Source organism: Eschscholzia californica, unplaced genomic scaffold (assembly GCF_041429995.1).
Source record: "Eschscholzia californica isolate CP2 unplaced genomic scaffold, dmEscCali1.0.p SCAF_1, whole genome shotgun sequence".
Lineage (NCBI taxonomy): Eukaryota > Viridiplantae > Streptophyta > Magnoliopsida > Ranunculales > Papaveraceae > Eschscholzia > Eschscholzia californica.
The window spans coordinates 7,929,815-7,942,024 of NW_028238198.1; the positions used below are offsets into that span (position 1 = coordinate 7,929,815).

Consider the following 12,210-nt stretch of genomic DNA (forward strand, 5'->3'; position numbering starts at 1 on the left):
GCCTGAAGACTTGGGCATTTTTAGAGAGTTTAGGACAGCCTGAAGACTTGGGCATTTTTATCGAAAAATTGTCGTTTATGAGAACATTTTGACGAGTTGGGCATTTTAGAGTCAAAATAAAATTAGCCCAAAATATACGTCTTGGTAACGGAAACAACTTTACACCCATCGTAAATTTATCATTGGATAACCTAACATGGAGTTGTGGTGAGAGAGAGAGGTCAATGGAGAGAGAGCATTAGAGAGTCCTGGAAGCCGGCCGGCTATCATGGGTGACGATGAACAAGAGAGAAAAGAGAGATGGACAAAACATACACTTTATCTTTTTTATTCCCTAATCCAACCACTTGCCAAGGAGGTCTGTAAATTAACATATAAACCTTGGGCCATGTAAATCTACAATTTCTGTTTCCATATTATGATCTGCGGCCAGACACCAGTATTGACATCCCCATCTCCCTCGCCAAATACAGTAGGATTTAATGTTGAGATTTTTACTAAAATAATAGATCAGAACTCGATCCAACGGCCTAAGATGAGGAAGATAACAAGAATCAAGGATCAGGGAGAGTCCATCATTTGAACTTTCCTCCAATCTCAGCCACCATTAGACAAGTTGACAATTGATGATCCATTCTCACATCCTTACCGTTTGTTTATTTGACCAACTAACTCTATTGGCCCATTTGTTTGACCAATATTTATATATGTATTTAGACCACGTTTCTCAAATCCCCAAACTCTATAAATACCAAATTCCTCTTCCTTCAATTCCCATCAAATTACTCTTATTCCATCCTTAATTAAACACAATTCCATAATCTTTCATATTTATCTATTATGAGGACTTCATGGCCTTTTCTTCTTTTCCTCTTTATCTTCGCTTTTTTGACAACTTCTCTGGTATTAGCCGTATCTGTACACGACTCAGACGGAAACGACATCTGTGCTGGAGTTAATTACAACATTGTCCCTTCTACAAGTGGTACTGGAGGGGGAGGAGTCACATTAGGAAACAACATATACAAAAATAGTACACTTTGTACACTCGACGTGACCCAAGAACTAACCGAGACATCAGAAGGTATCCAAGTTATATTTTCATCTGCTAAACCAGAGAAAGATGGGATTATAAGTTTATCTACTGATCTCAATATCGAGTATAATGTAGCAACTACATGCAAAACTTCACTCGTATGGCGTCTAGCAAATTTCGACCAATCGACTAAACAAACATTTATCACAACCGGAGGGTTGAAAGGTAACCCTGGGCCTCAAACATTGAGGAATTGGTTTAAGATAGAGAGAATAGATGGAGAGAAAGATGGTGTTTATAAGCTTGTGTATTGTCCATCGGTGTGTGAAATGTGCAGGCCAAATTGTAAGGACATGAGCATATATGTCGATAAAGATGGATGGAGGCGTTTGACTTTGTCTAGTGATGATGTTGCAGTCTTACCTCTCAAGGTTATCTTCACTAAGATGTAAATTAAAGAAACAAACTACTACCCATACTAATGTGTATAGTTTGAATTATTAATATGGTTTAAGAATAAGGATGTCTATATGTAAGCTCCATCCATAATTTAGTTGTTCGAAATAAGACAATGAAAGGTTGAAGGTTCGTGCTTGTTTTTTACTAAGAGTCTGAAATTTGGATACAAATATATTTATGTTTACTTCTAGCATATATTAATATATCTAATAAAACCAGATCTTAAAACAAGCCTTCTTTATTATATCATTCAAAGAAAAGGACTTAATGTTGTGCTAGATTGATCCATATCCTAATGAGATTAATTAGATGATAAATCTGAGGAGTTCTTCTGAATCTAAGAATAACTAGTACATGAAGTTAACAATTGTGTGTACCTATCATTCATTTCCAGAGCCATGGGGAATCATGTCCAATGCCTTGAGTAAGAAAGTGTAGATGAAAGCATCTTCTTGGAGCTTCTCAAACCTGCATCAGGAGATGACATAAATTGCATATGTAAAAAGCAGTAGATGTGAAAAATAAATTCTCTAAATAAACAAAACAAACTCTTGCTACCATTATATGATTTCTCGTAGGTCTAGCCGTCTAGTACTTGCTGGATTTGATATTTAAAATAAATTTTCACAACTTTCCATACAATTTTGGTTTATGCAAAAGGAACGGAAGATGCAAGATGATATAAAATATGGTCCAGAATTCTGATACATTTGAGAATATCTACGACGAATAATCTCAATTTCAGAGTTCTGATGTCAAAGGTGTGCTTACAAGTGTGCAGGCAGTGAGCTTATAAGGGGCTCACCCTTGTCAGGATTTCTTTGCACTTTGAGCGCTTACACGCCGAAACCAACGGGCAACGCTTAGTCGCCTCTGGTTGTGACTTCTCATAGTCTTCTTTTATGAAAAGTACGTTATTAGGTTTCTACATAGTACACACATTTTGTGGTATTTAGCACTCTCTTTTACACAAAAAAGAACAGATTGATTGACTTGATTTGAAGGTTTTTGTTCAACATTGATGGTTTGCTTGATACTTGTATGGAGATTACTTGTGAAAAAACTACTGTCATTCTTGAATCTTGAAAACATTGCTAGAGGCTCATATTCTAACTACTGGTTGGCTGACATGCATGTTCTATTATTCCCAGGAGGACAAGACGTACTACTTTTTTTTCTTTTTGTGACGTCCAAGCTCCAAGGAAAACTTTATTGTAGTGTATCTTGAAGACTTGAAGTAGCTGCAAATGTAGTGGGACTCTGGGAAGGGTCACTAAGGTTAGCTAAAGCATATTTAACACGAGACATTCAATATTTGATATGAGTATGCCATATTAATTTAGCCTTTTAGTTATTTACTTCTAAGAACAAATTATGCAAAACAACTAAAAAGTTTGAGATTCGGGAACCACTTTTACCTTCCTGACTTTGAGGAGTGTCCTGCACCAAATTCACACTGGAAAAGCAGCGTGTTGTTGTCGGTTTTCATTTCCCTCAATTTCGCCACAAACTTTGCAGGTTCAGAATATAAAACACGAGTATCTGTAGCATATCGAAAATAATAACAAAATACTAAAATATGAGAAACATATTTAATCAGTTCTTAATTTTTGTTCCAATTTCAGAACCGTTTAACCATTTAGGCCTTCCGTTTATTTTCCCATACAAATTATTTGCCAAGAATTTGAAGCAGGAATGACAACTTTTTATTTAAAATCATCTCTGAAAAAAAAAACTTACCATGTAGACCTGCAGTAATAAGAATGTTGGGGTAGTTTTGTGCCTTAACCTATCAAACAAATAAGACGATGGTCAGTCTTCAGCTTAAAAGTCACAAGGTATTACATATATATGCACAAAGGCACAAAATCGACTACATGAAATAAAGCAGTTGTTTCTATTGTCGAGTTTTTCCATAGGACTCTACGTCTGTAAGCGTGGCAATATCAGGGACCTTAGGTCGTCATCATGGCTCTTGTAATTTTAATTAGTGGATGAGTAGTGGATTTGTATATATTTTGTAGTTTTGCCGTTTTGGTGGTCATACCAAAATGTTGTTAAAAGAAATGACTCATCTACTGTTGAAATCTACTGATCATGCAAAACATTTAGGACATGAACGTAATGGCAATAATTAGCAATCATGCTTATTATGTGGGTGCTGATTCTGTAGAAGCCACAAAATAATCCAGTTCTTACATTATCAACAGGAGAATAAGATTTCATGTAGTGATAGAACTCTTCTTTCCGAGGATCACCCCATTCCTGCAGTTATCAGAGAGAAATCAGCAAGAATCAAACAATATAACCACAAATCAATCCTAAATTTCGGTAACTTCAGCAAGTATTTGAAAATGGGCAAGTCAACATGTGGGTAAGTGGATCGTATACCTGGCTTATAGGTACTTAACCTATAAGTGTCCTTGTATATGGTACACTACTACTAATCGCATATTTATTATTTACTTAATAAAGTCTCTCGAAAGGGCTGGATGGAAAATGCGGTATTGACTAAAGGATCTAGTTTTTTTTTTTGTGCCAAGTGACTGAGCTCCATTGGAATCAAATAGGTATTGCAAGGCAGATGGGTAACAAATGTCACGGGCAAGGCAGCGTGCATCGAGGGATACGAGCTCTGGTTCACTGAACTTCAAGAACTCTTGTAAGGAGAAAATTGATTTCCAGAAATGACGCAAATGGGTAAATCATGATTATCCAACAAATGGAGAATTTGTGGATGTTGCATAGCCATATACTGTACAATTGTCTTCAATTGACTGCTGTGCACCAAAATGGTCAAAATTTATGATTCTTAAAGACAGTTGAAGAATGACCTCATATTCGGCAGTTGTTAGAGGGATAGTTGGATCAAGCATTGTAGTCAGAACATCGACAAACGGAACTCCAGCTACGGCTGCCTTGAACAAATCAGGGCGCATGTTAAGAACAGCACCCATAAGCAAACCTCCAGCACTCCTTCCATTAATGCACAACTTTTCTTTTGAACAATATTTGTTCTCTATTAGATACTCAGCAGAGGCAATAAAGTCTGTGAAAGTATTCATTTTCTTCAAAAATTTCCCATTCTCGTACCACTTCCTTCCCATTTCACCTCCTCCACGAATGTGAGCTATTGCATAAATAAACCCTCTATCCAACAAAGACAGCCTCGATCCCTTGAAATATGGATCTATGCACACCTGTTTTTAGGTTCAAATCATTAGCACCAGTCAATTTAAAAAATACAAAGTCAAGAGAACAAAAAAGGTCAAGAAAAAAGTCATTGCGATAAACCACTAACGATGGAGTTGTTCTCTTGATCTCTTGTAGTATGCCAATATGAGGGTGTCAGAGATCATAAAATTGATTTGCTATGGATATAAAATTTTGTATTTGAAATTTTGAAGTGGCTAATTTTCAGTCAAGAAAAAAGTCATTGCGACAAACCACAAACGATGGAGTTGTTCTCTTGTAGTATGCCAGTATGAGGGTGTCAGAGATCATAAAATTGATTTGCTATGGATATTAAATTTTGTATTTAAAGTGGCTAATTTTCAGTCAAACTAGTTTGGATCCTTGGAGAAATAGAACGTAATTTTAACCAAATAAAACACAGATTAAATAGGAAGTAATTTTAAAGTTCTGATATTCACATTATAAGCACAGTAGCTAACACATCACAAGGTTAATTAATATTGTTATTATCTGAAAAAAGATACAGTTAGTTTTTACCTCATATGAGCCGTACCCATATAGAAGTAATGGATCAGAGCCATCGAGCTTCACGAGATTCTTATGATAAACAATTGATATAGGAACTTGAGTGCCATCTGAAGAAGTTGCCCATTTTCTCTCAGTAACGTAATTTGACGTGTCAAAACCTCCTAATACCTGGGTAAAGTGGTTAATGAATTAATAACATACAGTATACAGATAACAGATGGAATAGATAGAACCATTCAACACAAAATATTTCCGTTCGAGAATCGGTTGTAGTTCTTATGGAAAAAGAAATGGAACAGATAACCATCAAGAGAAATAATGCTTGGTTCAAATGGATGAATTATTTGGACCTCTATCAAAGCAGCTAGTACGAAACTAGGAAGGTGTTAGAGTTAATTGACTTTTAGTCAAAATTTTCTATTTATTTTAACTGGGTCAATAACTAATGAAACTTCCCGCTACTATATTTGTACACCACACAACCACACGACAGGATATTCTATGTCCAGCCAGGATAACTAACTAGTACTTGATATATGCTATACCCAGACAGAACAAATAACTAGTAGAAAAATCCAAATGCTAAGCATAAGTGACAAGACATAGCTGACCCGAGTTTCGTATCTATAAGTAAATATTGGTTTACACCTAAGAAGCATATCTGAAACTCGTTTAAAAGATAAAGCTTTTACATAAGCGTTCGTAGAAAAAGGTAGCCACATAGGCCTGTCATAGAAATAGTTTTCTCATAGCTAAGAGGTCAAGGAAAAATTCCTCCTCCTAATCGGTAGTCTAGCAGTGTTTAGTGATTAATTGACCGTCCCACTGGGCATGCCTGTGCTGCTGGAAAATTCAAATATGAACAATATTTAAAGAGACAAACAGAATTTATGACGGAAAGTCAGTAATGACAGACCCATAAGAAACGATAAGAAGTTGGCAAACACAGTAACCAGTATTGACAAACAAAAATGGCCCCAACATCAATCTGTTAGAATGAGCGTGAAAGGAAGTTTTAAGAGCGTACATATGATACATAACTGACAAGTATAAAAGATATAAATAAGGTTAATAAGTAACGTACTGTGTCAATCTTCTTCAACACAGAAACGCCAGTGTTCATGTCATAATCGTATACTGATTCAGGTGTTCTCATCGAACTGTAGTGAAACCGTAAAATGCTCGAAGCAAATTGTGAATCGGAGGGTTCAACTGAGTAAACGGAATCAATAAACTCCACCTTTCGGCCTCCATGTAGGATTTCAATTGGTTGCCCTTCGGGAGGAAGTCCATAAATAGTCACTTTAGGCAAACCACTTTCACGCTCAAATACAACAAGATGGTCGGTGAAAAGTTGCATGTCTTGTATGGTTACACTGTATATAATGCCCACTCTAGTGAGTTTTACATTAAACTGAAATGGAAGTATATCACAGACATAACTTGAAAGAATCTATATGAAACATTAGTAGAATCCGGTAGCACCCTAACTATTTATTATGATCTGCTAAAACACAATCAGTTCCTTTGATAATGGAAAATAATGGCATACATAGACGGAAGAACATCGAACTACTTATGTGATTCAGTCTATAATATAGGTTTTATTAGGCCCCTGCAACGTATTTCTTCACTCTCCCTTTTCTCGTAATGCATCTCCTGAGAGTGAATAGCATGAGACTATAAGACTCATTTTGTCTCAATTGTCAGGTGGAAGTTTCCAAATGTTGAGAACAAAGCAGCACAACTACTAATCAGATATCATCATCAACTATTAGATTATGAAGAATTTAGTTCATACGTAGATAAATTGAAATTCAAATCCAACAACCTCAAGTATAACACATATGTATATACCAATCCCAATCTACAACACGTATCAACACTAGCATGAAAGAAGTTATTCCAAACTCCTAGGTTCAAATGTATTAACTTTAAGACACTCTGAAGAAATAGAATGCTGTTACCTTTCCCTGTGAGGAAGTAGCAATGTCGTAGAAGATATATTATCTAATGGACACACGAGTAACTCTGAATTGAAAAACTCATCGCTTCTCCTTTTGATAAAGAAATGATTTCCGCGATGGCTGACTGATGTGTCAATGCCGTCTACACGAGATGTCAAAACCAGGAGCCTGTCTTCTTGCTTGGAAATGTCGAAGTAAAAGACAAACCGTGTATTTTTACTTTCAGATGCAACAAACAAAAATCTCTTGCTCTCGGAAGCTTGAAGATCAAGAGAGAACATATCATCCTTTTCATGATAAAGACAAACATCACTAGCTTGGTCAGATCCCAGCTTATGTAACCATACCTGTCAAAGCAGAAGGAATGTAAACAATCTATGGAACTACAAAAACCTTATGAGATCTGAGGAGTACTCATAAATCTGAACCTATTATATTATGTGTTGCTTGCAATGGCATGAAACTCTAATCATTGCCAAAGTTACAACTTAGCCGTTTAGTGTCCTTTCACTCTGAGATTTTGTTGTTCTTTTTAACCTTCTCAAGAACTTATATCATCGTTAGTGAGTAGTGAGAACAACTCACCATCAAGCCAATATGGCATGTTTTTCCTCATTAACAGTATCGTAAATGGAGACATTTTTGTTTTCACAATCATAGTATTATTTATCATTCACTGACAAGATAAAATGATAATCCCTCCATATGATCTTCCTCCGAACACAGTAAATGAGTAACATATAAGAAATACTCAGTAAAAAATACATGCCCTCAGTAGGTGCGGCATCAAAAGTAGGCCCAAGTTCGTTGCACGACTTAAAGTTTACATTTTGGATTTCAAGGTTCAATTTTATCCATATTGCAAAGGAAGATAAAACTAGCACCATTCTAGACATACTTTAAAGTAAGATTACCTTGTCTGGCCGAAGGATCTCATCCATTGTAATGTAAACTAGTGTTTCGTCACCAGCCCATTCAAGGTAGGATGTCAAACCCACCAAGGGCTTCCCAACAATATCTCCGGATTCTGCGTCGATGACATAAACAGTATAGATCTCATTTCCTTTGGTGTCTTCTGCATATGCTACCAACTTATTATTCGGACTCGCCTGGAAAAAAAATGGTACTGCTTAAAGGAATGAACTAAGAAGAGAAAGGAAAAAAGGACGATTGGGATTCTAGATATGTTATCTTGATCGAAAAATTTACTTACTTTGAAAGCTCTAATGCTATAATATTCATGTTCTTTTGCCTTGACATTTTCATCAAGGATGACATGCTCTTGAGGATCATTAGGTCCTGTTGGCATCGTATCATAAACAGAAGCAGGGTGTCCGCCATTGGGTATAAGGCGTCTACAATGCTGAACGTATTCCTTCCCTTCCAATGTTTTTTCGTAGTAGTAATACTGCCCTTTCCGTACAGGAGCAGAAACATCGTCTTCCTTAATTCTTCCTCTTATCTCAGCAAAAATCTTATCTTCAAACGATTTGGTCCCTAAACCAAAGTTCATAAAATATAAACATAACCCAACTTTTCTTTCTGAATGATACAAAAACCTTAATTGATCCTTTAAATGACCAAATAACAATGAGAATCACATGAAATTAAAAGGAAGAACTTTGTATGGAAAATCGACTCAGTAAAGAAGATCAAATAACAAGACAAACAACAAGCAACATTGGAAATTACAGAGAAGTAGAATTAAATAAACGAAATCGTACAGAAATCACATTCATCACTTAATATCATTCAAATCAGTACAGAAAACCAGCGGCATTAATGAAAAAAAGAAGAAGATCGGTGATAGATAGGTATACAAAAATGAAGCCCTAGAAGATAATGGATTACTATAATATACCTTGCATGATGAAATCAGTGTAAGAATTTTCTTGTTTGAGATGAGAAATAATTTCAGGATTAGAACGAGAATCATCACGAAGCCAGTAATAGTTATCGATTCTGACATCTCCAAACATCTCCATCTCGTGCTTCACCTTCTTTGCCACTGGAGGTGTCGTCATGGCTGCTGCTGTTACCGGTGAGAATGACGACGACGATGACGATGGTTTAGTAGAGATGGAAATTGAACGAGAAGAGGTTTTAGTAGATGAAGAAGAAGAAAGGAGAGGAAATGAGAAAAGAAGAAGTGAGGTTGTTGATAAAAGGAGACGTCTCGTCGGACTAATATTATTTCGAGGAAGACAAGAAAGGAGTGAGGGAAGACGAACGTAGCGGGAGGAGGAGGCCATCATCTCTCGTACGGCTTGGCACTTGGCAGGCACACTCTTGACCATAGTAGTACCTTCAAGGCAGCTAGCTGCTTTTGGTAGGCTTGTCAAATTTGTGAGCCAATAAATTTTTTTTCTTCCTCTCCGGCCACCGTCACCATTTCTCTCCTTATTCTGTGTATTTCCATTCCTCATCTCCTTCTACTACCACTTTTTTTTCTCTCTTCTCTTGTTCTCTCTTTATCTATTTCGACGAAGTGGATTTCCCCTTCGCCAGAATAAGTAGACAAAGGGAGGAAGAAGGACAAAGGAGAAGAAAGAAAGATTGGAGATCAAAAGTGTCACTCACGATGGCCGTTTGCAAACGCCTGTTATTGGAGTCGAGAAGGAACAATGGTGTGGGTTTGGGGAAGACAAATGCCACAAAAATTTACTTAAGATATTGTACTCTGAAAATTTTCTTGTGTTCCCCAAAGCAGTGCCCTTTTGTTTTTCATCTTCTTCCTTCACGAGATTTAATTGTAAAAATAAGGGTTATTTACCAAATGACCCCCAACTTTGTGACCAGCTTCCTGCCTGACCCCTACTTTAGCAATAATTCCCGTATGACCCCATTTTTTCGTTACCTTTAACTTTCCGTTACTCTCTCTACTCCATCTCATTTTCTCTCTCTGCCACATCATTTCAACACGCCACGTCATCGTCTTCACCGACAGGGGTCGCCGGCCGGCCAAATTTCCGGCCGACGACCTTCAAACTTTTTTTCTCTCTCTCTAAAAAACAATTTTTTTTTATTCCTCTCTCTCTCTCTAGAACAAATCTAGAGAGAGGGAGGGTTGGTCTGTTCGTGATGAAAAGAACCCGAACAGACCTCTGTTCGTGATGAACAGATTCATCACAAATAGAGATCTGTTCGTGATGAATCCTCTCTCTAGATTTGTTCTAGAGAGAGAGAGGAATGAAAAAAAAAGTTTTTTTTAAAGAGAGAGGAAAAAAATGTTTGAAGGTCACCAGCCGGAAATTTGGTCGGTCGGCGACCCCTGTTGGTGAAGACGATGATGTGGCGTGTTGAAATGATGTGGCAGAGAGAGAAAATGAGATGGAGGAGAGGTAACGGAAAGTTAAAAATAACGGAAAAAGGGGGTCATACGGGAATTATTGCTAAAGTAGGGGGCCAGGCAGGAAGCTGGTCACAAAGTTGGGGGGTTTGGGAAATAACCCTAAAAATAATTCGACACCCTGGATATTAGAAGAAGAGAGCTCTAATTTCTCCCCTCAAACCCGAGTTCTTCGCTGAATTTGAGCCCTCTTCTTGAAACCCTAGATTTAGGGGAAGAAAACCCTATATTGAGTCAAATTTGAAAGCGAGAGATGACTGAGAGACAATGAAAGATGATTAAGATAAGAGAAAGCGAAACTTTCTTGAGAAAGAGACGAAGATTCGGGTGACAAGTTGCTTTAGAGAGACAGACGAGGTCGAGCGACGAGTTTCAGAGAGGATCAAGCGGCGACTTGTAGAGGAGACAAATGCAACAAGTTGCAGAGGGTCAAAGTGAAGATTTCAGAGAGGACCAAACAACAAGTTTCACAACGACGAGTTTCAGAGAGGATTAAACGACGACTCACAAAGGAGACAAATGCAACAAGTTGTAGAGGGTCAAAGCGAAGATTTCAAAGAGGATCAAACAACAAGTTTCGAAGAAGATCGAACATCGAGTTTCAAGAGATCAAACAACGACTTAAAAAGAGAGGCACAAGCGATGACTAACACCGAGAACTAAAGAGAGAGTGATGGAGAAAAAAGATAAAAGTTGAATTCAAGAGAGACGACTTATGGGAGATGACACGAAAGAGATAAAGTCGAGTTTAACAAACGAGAGAGTTGATAGAAAAAGATATAACGAAAGTCGGGTTGAGTGTGATAGTCTCACATCTCTCGCGATAATGTTCGGAGCGCGGGCTATACGTGTACGCTCAAGCTTGAGAAGTGCGCGAGGCCTTTTGGGCAAGCTTGTAGAGTCTAACAAAATCTCATATATGTGAGCTTGGGTATGAGGTGTCAGTACAGAGGCAATATCGTTAACTACTAAAGCTTGGGGGCGTCATAGGGTGACACCAGAGTCGAAGATGACTCTTCAGTAATGGTGGTGGATTGTGATAGACTGGAATCGCTTGCGAGTGTGTTCAAAGGCTAAGCTATAAGTGTATGCTTAAGTTTGCTTTTAGGGTGTGCGCCTAGAGTATTTGTCGAGAAAAAAAAACCCGTACCGGTGGCCTTGGGATGTCGAAAGCGAGACCAATATTGTTAATTAATTGCTAGAACTTGGGGCATCACACATAACTAAGGGAAATTTGTGAGAAGAGAGACAAACCATTTTGAGTGTATGAGAGACACTCGAAGGAGAGAGAGCGCAAATTCTTGAGAAATAAAGGGAAATTTGTTCTCACATAGAGAAGATGGTAAACTATTCTCTATTGAAAGTGGAGAAACATTCCACCATGAGAACGGTGGGTGACTTGGGGAAATATAAAAAGTATCTGAGGTGCAAAATTCTGAAGGGTGTAAATTTTTTTTTGCCAAACACAACCTCCCAAAAATTTCTCTCTCGCCATAAAGCAAAACCCTAGATTCTGTCCAATTTGTTTGGGTTAAATCACTTTCCGGCTCCTTCAACTTCATAACCCCTAGAAATTTCTGCTCGATGATACCCATACTATTCGTGTTATTCTAATATCACTTGTCTGCTCCTTTAATATTCCGGCGAGGCTTTCACGAAATCCCCTAGTTTCATAC

At 37.6% G+C, this 12,210-nt stretch overlaps 2 protein-coding genes across 2 annotated transcripts; one reads left to right on the forward strand and one right to left on the reverse strand.

Moving 5' to 3' along the window:
- Nucleotides 1-798: 798 nt before the first annotated feature.
- LOC147563779 (kunitz trypsin inhibitor 5-like) lies at nucleotides 799-1,619 on the forward strand. The gene has a single exon (XM_086640499.1). The coding sequence runs from the start codon at nucleotides 841-843 to the stop codon at nucleotides 1,486-1,488; it is 648 nt and encodes a 215-aa protein (XP_086496625.1). The 5' UTR covers nucleotides 799-840; the 3' UTR covers nucleotides 1,489-1,619.
- Nucleotides 1,620-1,717: 98 nt separating this feature from the next.
- LOC147563780 (uncharacterized) lies at nucleotides 1,718-9,867 on the reverse strand. The gene is made up of 11 exons (XM_086640456.1): nucleotides 9,047-9,867; nucleotides 8,399-8,682; nucleotides 8,100-8,294; nucleotides 7,186-7,532; nucleotides 6,303-6,594; nucleotides 5,228-5,386; nucleotides 4,330-4,695; nucleotides 3,695-3,760; nucleotides 3,236-3,284; nucleotides 2,914-3,037; nucleotides 1,718-1,963 (listed from the first exon to the last, which is right to left on the reverse strand). Exons 1-11 carry the CDS (start codon nucleotides 9,609-9,611, stop codon nucleotides 1,876-1,878), a joined length of 2,535 nt encoding a protein of 844 aa, XP_086496582.1. The 5' UTR covers nucleotides 9,612-9,867; the 3' UTR covers nucleotides 1,718-1,875.
- Between the last annotated feature and the right edge of the window lie 2,343 nt (nucleotides 9,868-12,210).